Genomic DNA, 17,500 nt, shown 5'->3' on the forward strand with positions numbered 1-17,500 from the left:
CATTAGTTTTTAATATCTAGCCGAGGAAGGGAGGGGAAAACAGCATAGAGATAATCAATGGAAAGGGGCTGGTAGCCTATTAATCTCCCCCAAAGGATTGTGGGTTCATACGCGCTCTTGCATAGGCAAACATGCTGTGTGGTGAACACATCTGTCTGCTTGGATGGGCGACTTAATGAAACAGCCAGCGTTTGGCTGCTGGGATGGATGTCGTTCCCCCAGTGAAAAATGAGTTCACTCTCCCACTACGCCGAGGCACACATGATAGGGTCCCATTCAATTCACCCGAGACCCGCCCGTGGCCCCCTGTGGGAGCCGCTTAAACAATGAGGGTGCCGGGCAGGACAGACAACGCATGGCCACCAGAGCAAGTCTTCATGGAGATCATATCAGGCAATCCTAATGTGAACAAGAGGCCGACTGATCTGGGAACGAGAGAAGCCAGAGAAAGAGGAGGGTCGTAGTACAGTAGGCAGATAACGAATAAAGGCAGGTAGAGATGGAGTCTGAGCCACCTGGGAGAGATAAGCAGGCTCACTGTGTCGGAGTTTTTGTGTATAAACGCTGCCGTGTGGAGCAGAGCGTGTGCATGTGGGTGTGTGAGTGCATGGACAAACATTCATGCCTCTTTGCCAGGACATGTGTGCATGCGTCAGTGTGTGTTGTGACCGTGTCGGAGGCGACCCCTGGTCAGGGAGTCCTGTAACAGGAGCTCACCTCCGGTTCTGAGAGCTCTCCTCTCCGTGTGCTAAACAGCCACCTGAAGACAGGATGAGGCTTTGTGACCCGGCCCGCCAGGTAACCGAGACACACCTCCGGGGACAGACGTGAAACACATACCGTCACGCGGGGACACGGCCAGGTGGGAGGAGCAAGAAGGGAGGAAGAGCGAGGTTAAAAACATAAGCTGTCAAATGGAGAGCTGGCAGGGGAGGTGGTGGCAGGGATTATAAGAGCAAACAGGACACCTATAAGAGGATGAATGCAAGTGGGATACAGCGTAACGTGGAGCAGCTGAGGTGAAGCTGAAGGTGTTTTCTCGTGAAAACAAAGAACCAGAGCATAAGAGGATTGGCGAGCCGACGCTGTGCCCTGGGCTGGCTGAGATGTGCGCCTGCAAAGAAAGTGATGCCTGTCAGGCTGTCGATGGCTCAACCCTGACAGCGAGTGTGTTTCTGGGAGCACATACAAGTGAGCGTGCTGTGACAAATGAGCTGTGCTTAATATGCACTGATTATGCGGGCTGCTGGTGCCCTAAACCCCTTTGAACTTGTAATTGCCCCTGGTTTCAGTAATGAACATTAAGGAGGATTCACAAATGTGTGGCTAATTACACATTTATCCCCCTTTTTCATTTCCTCATCTTCATGCTGGAGCAGAAAGGAGGAGCAGGAGGAGCAGGAGGAGGAGGAGGAGAGCCAAGGAGGAGGAGGAGGAGGAGGAGGTGGAGGGGGAGGAGGAGAGCCAAGGAGGAGGAGGGGGAGGAGGAGGAGAGCCAAGGAGGAGGAGGGGGAGGAGGAGAGCCAAGGAGGAGGAGGAGGAGGAGGAGGAGGAGGAGGGAGAGCCAAGGAGGAGGAGGAGGAGGAGAGCCAAGGAGGAGGAGGAGGAGGAGAGCCAAGGAGGAGGAGGAGGAGGGGGAGGAGGAGAGCCAAGGAGGAGGAGGAGGAGGAGAGCCAAGGAGGAGGAGGAGGAGAGCCAAGGAGGAGGAGGAGGAGGGGGAGGAGGAGGAGGAGAGGCAAGGGGACTCACCACTGGGGATTAACGGGACTACTGTGGGGAGGGTGAGCGGGTATAAATACCTGGGAGTCCACATCACCGAGGATCTGACATGGTCAATGAACACAGACACTCTGGTGAGAAAGGCAAGGCAGCGCCTCTACCACCTCAGGCAGCTGAGGAAATTTAAAGTTTCCCAGAGGATCCTTCAGTCCTTCTACTCTGGAGCTGTAGAGAGCGTCCTGACAGGAAGCATCACAGCCTGGTTTGGCAACTGCTAGGACAGGAAGGCTTTCAGAGAGTCGGCTGAACGCACTATTGGAACTACACTGCCGACCCTGCAGGACTTGTACACCAGGAGGTGCAGAACCAGAGCCGGCAGGATCATGAAGGATCCTCACCACCCCAACAACAGACTGTTTCAGCTGCTGCGGTCAGGCAGGCGCCTCCGTAGTCACGCTGCAAGAACAGAGAGACTGAGACGGAGTTTCTTTCCTCAGGCCATCAGGACTGTGAACTCCGACCTCACCAGGACCCCCACATAGACCCACACAACTGCCCCTCTTAGGCACACACACACACACACACACACACTTACTGTAAATATTGTGTTGTTTTTTATTGTAAATAGTGTGTACTTGTTGCCCTTGCACATTCCTGCTGAGCATTGCCACTTTCATTTCACTGCACACCCTGTGTGTGTATGTGACAAATAAAACATCTTGAATCTTGAATCTTGAAGGAGGAGGAGGAGGAGGAGGAGGAGGAGAGCCAAGGAGGAGGAGGAGGAGAGCCAAGGAGGAGAAGAGCCAAGGAGGAGGAGAGCCAAGGAGGAGGAGGAGGAGAGCCAAGGAGGAGGTGGAGGAGGAGAGCCAAGGAGGAGGAGGAGGAGAGCCAAGGAGGAGGAGGAGAGCCAAGGAGGAGGAGGAGGAGGAGGAGAGCCAAGGAGGAGGAGGAGGAGGAGAGCCAAGGAGGAGGAGGAGGAGGAGAGCCAAGGAGGAGGAGGAGAGCCAAGGAGGAGGAGGAGGAGGAGAGCCAAGGAGGAGGAGGAGGAGAGCCAAGGAGGAGGAGGAGGAGGAGAGCCAAGGACGAGGAGGAGGAGGAGAGCCAAGGAGGAGGCATACGCTGCTGTTGTCTATATCTAAATAATCGTACAAGCTGGTTTACGGGCTTTAGAGCTGCTTTGTGTGTCAGGCCTGGGGATAGAGGGGACTAGTTTCCCCCATGATCAATATTCAGAGATTCACATCTGGAGCCAAGGCCTGCTCCGCGAAGATTTGGATTCATATATATATATATTTCTTTCTTTGGTTCTCTTCTTCCTTTACCCATCTGCTCTTTCTTATCAGCATGTGGTGTAGCTATTGTGTGATACAAGGGTTGCTATCTATCACACACGCTCATGTGTCTGGCCTTACACGATCTGAGGGGTTGTGGCTGCAGAGAAAGTCAGAGGTGTGAAGTGAATGAGGTCGCTCTACGTGGAGAACAGACACCAACAACACACGGCTCAATACACGCGAGGCACAACTGCTTGAGCAATGGTGCATTCTGGGTAAATGGCTGCGGTGCAGGGAGGGTCCACTGAGGCTATGGAGGGGGAAGAGGGAGGGTCCACTGAGGCTATGGAGGGGGAAGAGGGAGGGTCCACTGAGGCTATGGAGGGGGAAGAGTCGGGAAAGGAGCAACAAATTGACCCGCTCAGCCTCAGTCTTTGATGTGGACTGGGCTCTCCTCTTGAAACCCAGTCCACATGTTCAGAGAGAGAAGGAGAGAGGATATCAATGGGAGGGAAATGAAAAGGTGAGGAAGTCGGGGGGAGAGGTGAGAACAAGAGACATGGCTCCCAGTTATGAGTACCCCACTGTGCAGGAATCTGGATGGGCATGACAGACGCACCTGAGAGGGGTGGAAGGGGAGAAGAAGCACCCAACATGGCAGGAGTGGGTTTGAGTCCCTGATAAGACCCAATCAGAGAAACATGAGGTCTGTTTTTGATTTCTCCTCCATGCATCCATCCCCTTTCCCTTTCTGGTTCCGAGCTTCCCTCCCTTCTTCAGCCTGGTTAGCCGTTTCCACACATGCTGCTCCTCTTCCCTTTCGCATTCTTCTTCTCTTGGTGTGTGATGAATATCAAAGCGGCGCTGGGGCAGCTCGGAGGCCCCCAGCAGCATCTCATTGGCCTCCGTGGTCCCCGGCAGCAGCCGCCACAACCCCGCAATCAACCGTGGGGGGATGAGGCTCGCCTGCAGGGCGGCACCCCTGGAAGGCGAAGGGGTAATTTAAGAAAACTAGCTGCAAGATGTGAAACCCAAATCCTCTTATACATTTTGTTATGCGTAAGATAACCCCAAAAGTGTAGAAAAGGGAAACGGCTGAGAATCAGCCACCGCCATCTTAATAGCCTTGGTGTTCCACCGGGTGCGCAGACACGATGGCAGACTACCTTGCTTCCTTCTCACACATGACATCGTGCAGCCGTACTTCCCATGGAGCGGATCCGTGTTCTGACTCCGGCTGCAGCGCTGAAGGCCGGCGCATGCTGCCGGGCTGGGGGCTTGTCGGGCCTTAAAGAGGTCTCCGCAGCCTGGCACATGTGTTCTTTTGGGGGAGTCTCAGTGTTCAGAGCAGTGCGTTTATACATCTGACTGCCCTCCACACCTCTGCAGGGGTCAAACTCACGCTGCGCTCCCAGTCTTCCATGAGGACCCCGCTGCTGTTCACGTTTTATTTCAGTTTTTTTAAATGCTCATACGCTCCTGCTTTGTTTTCCCTTGCTGCCGTCTTACTGGAGGACACGATGCAGGTTGCTCTTTTTGTCTTTGGCATCACAGTGGAGATCCACACGGCGTTAATCACCTGCATGCAGTGGGAATGAGATGTAAATAGTCCCCTAGCGAAAGCACTCATTTCTGCTACTTCATTAAACAACCTGCATTTAAGATGCAAACACCAGGAATGCAAATGAATAGGGAGGCAGCGAAGAGCCATGACACCTGAGCTGGAGGGAGGAGAAGTGTTGGGCTTGTGCAGGTATCACTGGAGTCACACACGCACAATAGCACGATGATTCTCTCGTGGATAAACACGCCTGTGGGAGGAAGCAGCAACACGTCTGCTCTTTTCTGGAGCGCACAGACTGTCGAGGATGCCAGGTTAATGTGCCGCTTTATACGGCAGTGGATTCCACGTGGGCTTAGCTGGCTTTGAAGTGGAACTATGACAGATCTGGATTAGGGGGCAAAGTGTAAAGGTCTGATGTCGGAGCATGAAACGAATTTGGGCTACGAATAACACTAAACATCTGGAACGGCTACCTCCGATGCCAGAGCCCACTGTAAACAAGGCTTTAGTCAGCCGCAGAGCTGTGACACACTAACTCTGGGAAATTACGGCACGATGGCAAAGTCGATGCGGCCCGTCATATAATTATACAGCCTGTGAAAATTGGCAGTCACTGTATCCCCCTTCTAAGCTTCCCTTCAGTTTTGTTTGGGTCTCCCTCTCTCTCTCTCTCTATAAAATAAAAAAGAAGGGGTGCGGGTAAGTTGTTCATGAGTTCTGACCAGGAAAGTGAGATTCTTGTGTCAAATAAAGAGTGTTGTGGCGTCGGGGCGTCTCCCCTGTGAGGTCTCCGTGCTGCGGGGCCCTGGCGAGCAGATGGCAGCTGAGGTGGCTTGTCTCTGTTTCCAGGGTCGCTGAGCAGCGACATTAGAACACAGTGACGAGACAATAGCTAGCACCAACCCCCCCCAGAGATCTCCTTCAGAGTCATCATCAATGACTCCCAGTGTGTCCCGAGCTAAGCATCCCCTCACTCCCCTGTCATATTGTCACTAACGCCTGCTTGGTAAACACGCGCACAAAGCCATGTGCGTTGTCACTAAAGTCATGCGATGACTCTTTTTCTGCGTCTCCACTGATAATCACACATTTGGGCAGCGGCAGTGAACCAAACTGTCGCCTGGGTTGCTACGGGTGACCGGAGAGCTGACTTTTGGGCTCCGAGGCAAACGAGCACATGACGGATTAGTGTGTGGGCCTCCTCCAGGCTCCCACCTTTGTGACCCCGAGGAGCCCCTCTTTACCCCCTCCCTCCTTCGGCTTTGTCTCCACCCTCTCTTCATCAAACTCACAACAAGCGAAGACGCTGAAACGCAAACAGTGTCCACCGCTGACACACAGTTGGCTCTTTATAATATTTATGACTTTTATTTTTCAAACTGGTGGAAGTGCACAAACAAATTATGCTTGTTTGTTTAAAAAAAGACAATTATTTGGCCATGTGCACTGAAAACTATGGAAAAAGCATCTTCCAGCCGTCGAGTGTAGAGGAGGAAGAGCTCGCTCTTGCAAACTGTTTGCAGATGTGTGTCTCCTCCAGTTAAAAGCTGCTCGCACTGAACAACTCACGAGGATTAGAAGGACGAGAGCTTCAACCAACTGGGGCTCCACCAGAGCGGACTGTTGAGTCGACTCCCACAACATGCGCTCTCTCTCTGAGGGCTGGACTTGAACACTTGTTTATCGTTTGGGACAAACATCCGTTGCCAGGGCCTGCGCTCACGGCTTGTGAATGACCCGAGCCGGCGCTTTATGTGCATCTATAAAGGGCGGTCGAGAGAGCGGCGAGGAGGGCTCGACCTGACGATGACACCCCGTTGGCATGGAGACTAATGCTATGTTGGGCTGGGAGGGGGGGGAGCCACTGTCACTAGTGTCTAATGATGTTTGCGGCACAATGCACTCATCTCCTCACAAAGTGTGATGTGTCCTCTAGTTAACGCCTGTATTAACACAGCATCTTGTGAGCTGCTGCCAGTGTTGTGCCGTGTGTGTATATATATATATATATAAACTCCCTTATTATAATTGTGATAATATATATTAAAGTCAATACTTATTGACATGCTGTCAAGGATACAAAAAAAAAGATGTATTGTGCCAATAACTTTTTCTAAATACCATCTAATCAGAAGTCTTCATCTGAATGTTCTCCGCACCGTCCAAACGACCGAGGGATCTGTGGCTCCCTCCCGGAGCCCAGGGGACCAATACACCGGGCTTAGCAGCTTAACAGAATCCCCCAAACACCGGGCCAAAGGGTGGCCGGCACCGAACCTGAGACGCTTGATGCTGGAGAGGAGAGCTTCTTCCTCCTCTGACTGACCACTCACCCCCTCTCCCTCTCCTCTCCCTCTCCTCTCCCTCTTCTCTCCTCTCTCCTCTCCTCTCCTCTCCTCTCCTTCCTCCCCTCCTCCTCTCCTCTCCTCTCCCTCTCCTCCTCCTCTCCTCTCCCTCTCCCTCTCTTCTCTTCTCTCTCCCTCTCCTTCTCCCTCTCCCTCTCCTCTCCCTCTCCTCTCCCTCTTCTCTCCCCCTCCTCTCCCTCTCCTTCTCCCTCTCTTCTCCCTCTCCTCTCCCTCTCCTCTCCTCTCCTTCCTCCCTCTCCTCTCCCTCCCTCTCCCTCTCTCTCCTCTCTCCTCTCTCTCCTCTCCTCTCTCCTCTCTCCTCTCCTCTCTCCTCTCTCTCCTCTCCTCTCCTCTCTCTCCTCTCCCTCCTCTCCTCTCTCTCCTCTCCTCTCCCTCCTCTCTCCTCTCCTCTCTCTTCTCCCTCTCTCCTCTCCCTCTCATCTCTCCCTCTCCCTCTCGCTCTCCTCTCCCTCTCCTTCTCCCTCTCTCCTCTCCTCTCCTCTCCTCTCCTCTCTTCCCCTCTCTTCTCGTCTCTTCCCCTCTCTCCTCTCCTCTCTTCTCCTCTCTTCCCCTCTCTTCCCCTCTCTCCTCTCCTCTCCCTCTCCTTCTCCCTCTTCTCTCCCTCTCTTCTCTCCCTCTCCCTCTCTTCTCCCTCTCTTCTCCCTCTTTTCTAGCTCACACACACACGTGTGCCGGCCCTCCGCCGGCCTGTCTTGCTCCTCGGGTCCTCTGTTTATTTTCGTAGGTGTTTGAGGGTTTACACGAGTCAGAAGACAAGGCCCGAGCCCAGAGTGGTGTCTTTGTATCGGAGCGCTTCCTGTTTTCATTGCGTGGCCGACCCTTGTCTTTACGGGGGTGAGCCGGGTGAGCAGGGGGCTAGCAGGGGGTGAGAGGGGAGGAAGGCCAGGGGCGCCAAGGAGCTAATTGTAGGTTTCAGAGTTTGCTTTGCCCCCCGAACGAGGGCATCACCTCGTGTGAGAAGAAGAATAAACATCCCTGCCTCTCTATTCCTTGGCCTGCCACACACAGTTTCCACTCCTCTCATTCTATCTTACATTGCCTCCCTATCCTCCTGCTCTCCTGCATGTTGTGGTCCATGCTTTTAAAGTGCAGTAGAAATTGTACCCCTCAGAGTCAAGTTTACCTTTCTGATAACATAATCTCCCCGTAGTATTGAAAAGCTTACACCAACAGTCTGGGATTTACCTTCCACTAATGTGGCTGGAAGACATCCAGAAACTCTGGGGGGGGGGGGGGGGTGTTAGAGAGAGAGAGAGAGGGAGGGATTGGAGACCAGCTGATCTGTCCTGCCATTTGCCAATTACATGAGGGGCATTTAAGGTGGCCAGCGTGCTCTCTAGTGCATGTGGGATCAACATTCTCCACAGAGCTATTGTGGAATCTTTGAATATTTTTGTGAGATCTCAACGGAGCCAAAGACGGTATTTTCCCCTCAGCTGGAATGTTGGCGTGGAATGGCTGATGGTTACTTTCTATAAGTGACGATCATGAAGAAGACCGTCTTGTGATTTCTCCCAAGAGAGTGTGAGGTCAGAGCGGGGGAGGGGGGGAGGGGAGAGGGCAATTTTGTTATACTGAATCCAAAAGCCAACAGTTGTTACTATTGGCCTGTGTTGTTTTTCTGTGTGTGGAGGGGGGGTCCCGTCCTTTTGAGCTTTTCAGAAGATGTGACAATAGCTGGATGTTGAGAACATATGTAGAGACCCCTGTGGCTCATAGAAGAGGAGCTCCATGCTGGCCCCGCAGTTTGAAGAAAATACAAGGCCGCTCCTTTCACTCCTCACCCCTCAGTTAATGAATGCATGAATAGCAGAATGCCGCTATAGGCCATTCAGGGGCCAAAGTCCCCAAGAATTCACCCTTGCACAAACGCATCCAGCAATGGCAAATACATTTGCTTAACAAATTAAAAGAAAGGAGAATGGCTAATGTGTGTGTGTGTGTGTGTGTGTGTGTGAGAGAGTAAGAGAGAGGGAGAGAGAGGGAGAGAGTTTATGGGTGGGAGAACTGGATGGTGAGAAGGGGGATAATTCAATTAGTCCTCCTCCTCAGTAGAGAAATGAAGGCAGGTTAAAAGGGAGGGATTATTATTTGTACAAGTCTGGCCAGGGCTTCACACAAAAGAAACAAATAAAGATTGGAGAGAACATCTACAAGCAGGGGATGTGATAAAGGAGAGAGGGACAGAGAAAAAGAGGGCCCTGAAAGCTCCGCCTGAATTAACCAGCTCTTTGAAAAATGAAACCGCCACCCCCAGCTTTCCTTTCCACTCTTTCAATTACATTTTAAAACAATTCTAAAGAAAATTGTTGGCCCTTCCAAAAGCTCTGTGTGCGTCATTCTGTCTTTCCTTTTCTTGCAGATGGGAGCGCTGAAGCTGAGTGAAGCTTTCTTTACTCACAGAACATGCTTGTAATGTGCGCAGGGCAATATGAACGCATGCAGACCGCACAAACATAAAGACTATAAAGTCCACTTCAATAAAACCCTTTTCCTCCGTAGTTTGACAGCATCTTCCGCAAACAGAACCTTCTCCTCCCAGTGGAGGAAAAGGAGCCAAAGCAACAACCAGAAGACGTGCCTCCTCCCTCCCGCCTCCCGCCTCTGAGTGAAGCCTGATCTGCGCGATCTGGTGAGAGGTTCCCAGTCAGGGAGCGATGGAGCTGTGAACAGCTGTGAAGTCATTTTGATAATGATGAGAATAATAAGCATGCAGACTGGCGTGGTGCAGCCGCTCAGGCCTGCGAGGCTCAGGGCTTTGCTGTTGCAGCTTCACTGCTCCTGAATAGATACAAGTGATTAAAGCACTCCTGATTATCCCTGACCAATATGTCATGGATTTACAGCCCTTTCAATTAGGCCGTATTTGCTGGCCACACATTACTTGGGCTTTTGGTGAGGTAATCAGGGTACAGGGGCTTTGGGCAGGGGAGTGGGCACTGGTAAGGAGGGAGGAGGGGACCATGTGACCCGCTTACACATGAGGAGGAACCAGAAGGCGAAACAAAGTCTTCTCTACTTTCTCCATCTTCTTTTCAGAATCAGATCAGAATCAGTTTTATTGGCCAAGTAAGTTTGCACAAACAAGGAATTTGACTTGGTAAAGTGACTCTCAGTGTGCTTACACAAAATATACATTACAACACAATACAACACAACATGTTTTCTTCTCCCTTCCCCTCCATCGTCCCTCCATCTCGGGGACGAGGAGCTGCGTGGTCAGGGAGCAGCTTAAGTGTCGCGGCGTGGCCGCCTCCTCCTGAAATCTGACCTGTGTTGCAAAATCAATACAGCCTGATGTTCTGATAATGTCCTGACATTAGCGAGGGTGGGGGTGTGGGGGGCATGTGGTCTGTCCCCTTATCCATGACACACACCGTTGGACAGACAAGCGGACGTGTCCAGAAGCTGTTTCACCTCATGGCTTGAACCCCTGTTGTGTTTGTGTGATCCGTGTGGCGTCACCGGGTCAGAGGCTCCACTGTTTGGCAAACTAACTGCTTCTTCTCAGCTCTGGAACATAAATATTTTCGCATGTTCCATCTGAACCTGAAACATAAACTAATAGGTCGCCGAGTCAACCGGATTATTTAATGCGAGATTAAGTCTTCAATATATTTTTAAAGACATGATATAGCTGTCGGCTTAGAAGTGTGTTGAGTCACTGTAAAGGATAACAATATAATGTGTATCAATCTAAATCTTTGAGACACCTTTCCTCTCCCGTTGCTTCTCTTCATCGGACCCAGAAGAACAGAACACGTTCTTCTCCAGGCCAACAGCGCATGGCTGTGGGCCGCCTGCTGAGCAGTCCACAGTCCACCTGATGAGATTGACCTGGTCACTGGGTCCATCTGCCAGGTGGCTGACAGGTGAGCGTCACAGTGCAGCCGCCATTCGCTCCCGCAGTAACGACTGTGTGGCAGGTGTGTGTGTGTGTGTGTGTGTGTGTCTGGGTTGTTTTCATGTATATCTCCAGAAATAATGGCTGTGCTTACCGTGAGATGCTGGAACAGCCACGCCCTCATGATGTTAGTGGCCACCTTGGGGAAAATGCCACGTTTTTTCTGCCTCTTCTTATCCTTGTCGGGATCATCGTCGTCCCCTGTGCCAGGCGATGCAATGCTGTTGTCTAAGCCATCTCCTGGACGGAAACAAAACCTGGGTTTAAATAACATCCCATACACCAACATGACTCAAGAGAACAACACAATACCATCGAATAATTCTCTGAACTGGACCATGAGTGCAAGAAGTCAAAGCCGAGTATAAGGCTGGTGAAAAATGGATAAAAAGACAAATACCAGATACAAAGGAGTTCAAAAGCAGCGCATCGAGGCCTAGAGAACGCCGCAGTAAAGCCAGAGTGGTGCAGTGAAGATATGGAGGTAGGGGGATTTAAATGGCCTTAGAGGAAGGCCTGTACAGCGAGTGAGGGCTTTACAGAGGCCTAGCAGAGCGCTCCCATACCCCAGAGCGGGAGAGGGGAATCGGGGTTAATGACTGTGATATTATGGTCGGCTGCTGAAACACCAGGCTCCTCATTCCAGTTCTACAGAAGAAGGAAGAGGAAAGAAAGAAAATGGAGCGAGATGACAACAGAAAAAGAACGAGGGGCCTTCAAGTACAGTAGAGGCTCGGACTCATGTCATTAATTCAATTAAATTTGCATGCTTGACATAATGTCGTGCATTTCCTTTTTCATCTTTTGAAGAGAGCCAGAGGGGACAGGAGGGCAGACACACAAACACAACTCAGAGGAGGTGATCATTCACGGCATCCAGTTGAGACGCATGAGTCCTAAAGCAGGGCTGTGATTTGGGGTGGTTCATTGTTGCACTTGGATGCACATAATGGACTTGTCTGCCTCCCCCACCCGGCTCCCTCAGTCCTCCCGCCCCCTCCCCTCGCAGCAACCCCTCCCCATTCCGCCACAAGATTAGCATGACAGGCCGGCGGCGGCTCGGCCTGCATTAATGTCCGTCAGCGTTGGATTCCAAGAGGAAAACATGCACATAACCCCAGCACAATTTCTCCTTTAAATCAAAGTTTCCATCTTCGTCCCTTGCCTTTTTTCTTGTTCCTCTTCCCCAGCATTAATTGTGCATTAGCAAAAGTGATTTACTTTTAACAGTCATAGTTATTTTTTCTTGCCCCCGGGCACAAATGCCTTGAAAGCCTTCCTTGAGGGCATCTAAATTATGTATCTGAAAAACTCCTCCACTAAGGCAGAGAAGGACCCTGACGTTCTCAAAGCTCAGACTTGCTTGTCCTACTGTTTTTGGGGAGGCATCAATCACGAGCACCTATACAAGCCTTAATCTCGCATAAATATTTGAACTAATAACATTGAAAAGGGGGAAAGAAAAAGGATCAAATGCAAAATAAATGAAGACGACTAGGACAGCAGGGGCCCTCGCTTCTAACTACTTTCCCTACTTTCCTTTTCCTCCCCCTTGTTTTCCCCTCCTTTTTTCTTCTCTCTGTCTTTCTTTTCTTTCTGTGTTTTCCTTCCACATCATCAGCGCAGAGGTACACGAAACAGGAAAACAGAGAAGTGCCGACTTTGCGCTCCCCGTGTGAAGTTAGAGGAGCAACGGCCCCTCTGAAGGACATGTGGGAATGGGGACAGGCGAGCGGTGTTGTAACGGTAGAACGGCATTCATTAGTGGCAAATGCCGTAAATCCCAGGCTAAGTAGGAATCCTTGTTCAGGAAAGCCTAAAACAATAAACGTGGGTCTGGCCGTGGCCCGACCCGGACTGTGAGGGCTTCCTGAGAAATGCGACCCAGACGGAAGTCAAGTCTCACTCCCCCAGTTTGCTTCCAAACTTCTAGAACAACAACTCGTGAGCTGTGAATCGTAACCGCCCTCCCCTTCTTCTGTGCTTTTGAGCTCCGCTGAATAATGTTGAGACACAGTTCGGTTGTTTGTTTGTGCGCCGCTAGGTTTTGTGTTGATTTCCGAGCGAGTCTCCAAATCCCTCTCCTGCTGTGAGCAGTCAGGCTCATCCAAAGGAACCGCACAGCGGCCAAAAGGCTGGCAGATTAATTTTATTGACGTTTCCATTTTCACTGCAATGCGATAGCCTCCCCCCTGGCCAGGGCCAGAGCGACCCGAGCGTATTTACAGACTGACCTGTCACTTCATTACCCAGCATGCACGCTGCCTCCTGCCCCGAGCCCGCAAGGGTGAAACCAGACTCCAAGGCTTTCAGCTCCTCTCTCCCGATGTCTTTCTCGCACATGCACATGGCTACTGTCATGAGAGCACAGGCCAGGCATGTTTCAAGCACACATTTTGTGTCCAGTATTTAGAGTTGTTTTTAAGTTGTACATATATATATATACACGTGTGCAGAAACATGTGATTTCTAAATAGACCATATAGGGAAATCAAATGTGGACAGAAGGCGTAAAGAAAGAGAGAAAGAAAGAAAGAGAGAAAGAAAGAGAGAAAGAAAGAAAGAAGGGGAACAAGAAGGAGCAGGGGAAAGAAAAGAAGGAGCAGAAAAAGAATAAAGAAGAGCCAACTTGCACAACCTCATTACATCTAAAGGAGAGCTGGTGCTTTGCATCCACCCCCACTCTTTTCTTATGAGCAAGAGAAGGAACGCTGCAGGGCAAATTGTCCCAAACGCTAATGGCTTCTGACTGTTCCCTGGCAACTCTGCCATTCTAACCTGTGTGGATGTGCACTCTGAAAAAAAATAGGGAAAGCAAAAAAAAAAAAAAAAAGTGCAGAGCAGAGCAGGGGGAAGCGTCCCATCATCTGGCCATGTGACACAGATGGGGGTTGGCTATTAGGAGGCAGCCGAAAGGCCTAGGGGAGCCGAGGTGCTGGAGTGTAGCCCCAGGCACTTTTGGAAAAGCAGCGCCCTTGGAGACGGAAAAAAAGACAGCCCCCCCCCCCCCTCTCCCCAGTCTGTCTGTCTTCCCTCGCTCTTTCCTCCTCTCTCCTTCTCCCTAACCCACTCTATCAATATCTGGAGCTAAAGTGCTTGCAATGAAAGTTTGTGCCTATTTTCATACGCATAGAAACCAAGAAGGTGTAATCAGGCGAGATGGAAGACAATGACCAGATGCAAGGAGGGCGAGAGAGTGGAAACACTGACAAACAAACAAGCAGGAGTCCAGGAGCACATTTCGCTTACATACATTCCCTCTCTAATCACCAGTGGTGGTTATTAAAAATGCATTCAGATACATCTCCCTCAGAGTAAATTGGTCTCCGGGCTGAGCTCATTAAAGGGTTGGGAAAGGACTGTAAACACATTGAAACTCTGCTTATCTAATGGTGGCACATTCAGGGTCGCTTCAGGATGTCCTGCACAAAGAAGTGCTTTAGCACAAAGTGTCCTCCAGCGTCTGCTGAGCGGCCGACTCACGCCAGAGATCATACTTCATGTGGAGGAGGCACCCTGCCCCTCGGGAGCCACTGGGGTCCAGTCAGGCCTGGAAGCATTATGGAAACACATATCGTAGCACTCTCCGGATCATTCCGATATACACGAGCATGAATGAATAATGACTTGTCAATAGTTGGAAAACATTCAAACCCAGTCATGGTTAGTTATCAAATAACACTCCAGAGTTATTGGTCCCGCGTACTATTAATACACCGACTGAAAAGCCCCGAGACGAGCTTCAGATGCTGTGTGAATCATTCTAAAGGCAGTGATTTTGCACTGGGAGGCCCCAGCATTTGTTTCAGGGTAATGAAGCAAAGAGAGGCAGTGGCTTATGGAGGCTGTGGTTAAAGTGACTAATTACAACAGACCCCCCACAACCCCTGTCAGCCCAAACTAGTCATGCGTGTTCACCCGAGCTCAACCAAATGAGGAGAAGAGGGAAACTCGTGAGGGAGTCAGAAGCTGAGGGTTGGTGAGCAGCAGCTCCTGGTGCCCACCACACGGGCCCTAAAGCTGCCTCCATCAAACCACCTCCAGCCTGCAGGCTCGGCCGGAGAGAATGAAGAGAAAAGAAGAGGGGGATTTAGAGCCTCCCTTTCCCCTCTTTTTCTCCTCAACTTTTCAGCCAACATAAGCGGCGTTTAGCACATTCAGTCCCCCAAATGGCCGCGAATGAGAGGAGCAGTGGGGGCTCCTCTTTTGTCCGTCTGGTTACCCCTTTTATTTACTATGGCTTTACGAAGGGGTCTTTGCCGGCTCTGGGGCCACATGCTCCCGACGCACACACAACTCTCTCACATACACACAAACACGTCGGGGCTCTATTCACTCGTGGAATGGCCGGCCCCCTTCTGCTCCGCGCTGACCGGGGATTACAGGTCCTCTGCTTAGAGCTGCATGCTAGCAAGATGCTTCTCGCTCCCTCAACATTCAACACAGCCCAGCGCTAACGAGGAGAGCGTAATCCCTTTAATGATAAAACACACACTTGAGCGTCCAATTCCTCACGGCAAGTCCCCGTCATGCGTGTGCCGTGTCCGTGTGGCTCACGGCGCTCCCTCATACGGGAGACGAGGGGACGGAGCGGTTTGAGTGCAGCCAGTGTTTTACGCTGATTATTTCCTGATCTGTGCTTAAACAAGCAGCAGCCCCTTGCACTGGACCATAAAACAACAGCTTAGTAAACAGCAAGCATGCTGACAAATTGGTAGCGCTCGGGCCGGAGTCATTAACAGCCCTAAAAGCTGTCAGAGCAATTACAACAAACTCTCTCCTTCAGCGAGTCGCCTGCCAAGCTCAGATGTCCCGAGCCGCCTCTCGCTTTACTGCCCCCTCACCCCCCCGACGCCGGCTGAAGGTGAAGGAGAGTGGACGACCGCAGCTCCTCTGTCCTTCCACAGGCCTCCTCCTGAACGCAGCTGTATCTGCACCCTGAGTGGTTCCTTTTGCATGAGAAGTAATGCGTAGTTGTCTCCCTCCAAAAACACATCATTAAGTGTTCCCTTAAATGAAGTGGAATAAGAGCTTCTAATGAGATGGGTTTTTTTCTACGTGTGGGGAAGCGAGGCAGTCAGGCAGTAAGAGAGGCAGGAGGGGGGGGGGGGGGAGTTGCTCAACCACTCCCTTCTCTAAGCCCCTAACCCTGCCATCATGCAGATCTCTCTCTGTCATCCCTGGAATGCTGGAGATAGCTATCACCTCTCCACGATACGAGGCCTCTGTCCTCTCACAGGCAGGTTGACCCCGCCGCGCAGGGCAAGGCTGGAGTGGACAGAGCCGAAAGAGCGAGAGGGGAGGGCTGGAGGGCTGGAGGTAAAACAGGTTTTTTAACAGCCAGTTAGGCTATTTTACCTTTTAATCCAAAATAAGGGCTGGAGCAAAGCCACCTCCCCTTCAGCTTCTCCCCTGGAGTCAAAGAAGAGCGGTTCGCCCAGAAGGGAGCGAGGAAGGGGCCGGCGGCCTCCGGGTTCCTGCCTTTTCTCCAGACTCCCGGTCTAAAACTCACTTCATCTTTTCAGAAGATTATCATCCGCCAAACCCATAAAAAATTTATCTTGGATTTACAAAGTATGCACATTATCCCAGGCTCCATTCTGAAACAAGTGTTGGTGTGATAAACCAACAACAATGTTCTTCATACATCACAAGTCGGGACTTTGAGGGTTGCACAATGCTTCTGGGATCCTGACATGTTTAGTCCCATACATATTTAACTCTGGGTATGTAAAACACAGGAACGGGCGACTGTTACACACATGTGGAGGTTGTATGATGGTTAAGATACGGCTCTGCCTTCTGAAGGGGGCGTAATGTGAAAGGGAAAAAGACCCAAAGAAAAGAGATGGAATAAAGATGTGTAAAAGAAAGGAGGCAGGCTGTTGCAGATGTCAGGACCCAATTTGCATGAATGGCAAAGGGCTAAATTGCAGGGGATGGGGTAGCTACCCCCCCCCCCCCCCACTCTTTTTGGGGGGACTAAAAGGGAGCGGTGATGCCCATGACTGCTCCTCACTCAGCAGACGGGGATCAGTGGCTAATGAAGGGCTTCGGGTCTCCGGCCCGACAACTCCACCCGCTTCCCCTCGTCCTCAACACGCTGCTCGTCCCTTCAGGTCCAAACCGAGCGGGCCGAGCGGCCTCACAGGTTCTCCCCTTTTACTAGTCAACAAATAGACACACCTGCCCAGGCACCTGTCCAAGCTTCCACCTCTTCTTCCTGATGTTAACCTCAACTTGATGGGGTACAATGGAGCTATTCATCTTACTGGTTAACATTGTACGTATTGCAGCTACTCCCTCTATGATTTAGGATTGTTACGATAGAAAAACAGGTCTATGTGCCCACAGAGAAGACTTTAATCCTCAGGTTTGATGCTGCATCAAATGTTGAAGAATCGGTATTTCCCAAAAGAAGCGGGCTGTTTTGAATTGAAACATCATCAGTGAAACAAGCCACTTCCACACTGTTTGCCTTTTAAGAACGACTAAGTTGCTCGACTTTGGAATAGTCATGTCGTGAACGCGGCGAATAAAGAGACGAGACAACAAGGAGCTGGAGAGCACGCGGACGCCTCGTACGGATCCATCTGCTACTGAAGGAACGCTTTGCAATCCCCGCTAGGAACTGTTGCATCTCAAAGTCTGCTGCCTCACCGACAGAGCA

The 17,500-nt window shown here is 51.1% G+C and overlaps 1 protein-coding gene across 8 annotated transcripts in view; it reads right to left on the reverse strand.

Moving 5' to 3' along the window:
• The window catches only part of meis2a (Meis homeobox 2a), an 87,589-nt gene that overhangs the window by 41,116 nt on the left and 28,973 nt on the right, over nt 1-17,500 (reverse strand). For 7 of the 8 annotated variants that reach the window (XM_056426077.1, XM_056426080.1, XM_056426078.1 and 4 more), the window contains exon 8: nt 10,925-11,070. In XM_056426077.1, coding sequence (XP_056282052.1) covers nt 10,925-11,070 — 146 coding nt within the window. The remainder of the gene's footprint in view (nt 1-10,924; nt 11,071-17,500) is intronic. The other variant, XM_056426079.1, reaches the window with a different exon arrangement.

This window comes from Pseudoliparis swirei, chromosome 11 (genome assembly GCF_029220125.1).
Source record: "Pseudoliparis swirei isolate HS2019 ecotype Mariana Trench chromosome 11, NWPU_hadal_v1, whole genome shotgun sequence".
Classification (NCBI taxonomy): domain Eukaryota; kingdom Metazoa; phylum Chordata; class Actinopteri; order Perciformes; family Liparidae; genus Pseudoliparis; species Pseudoliparis swirei.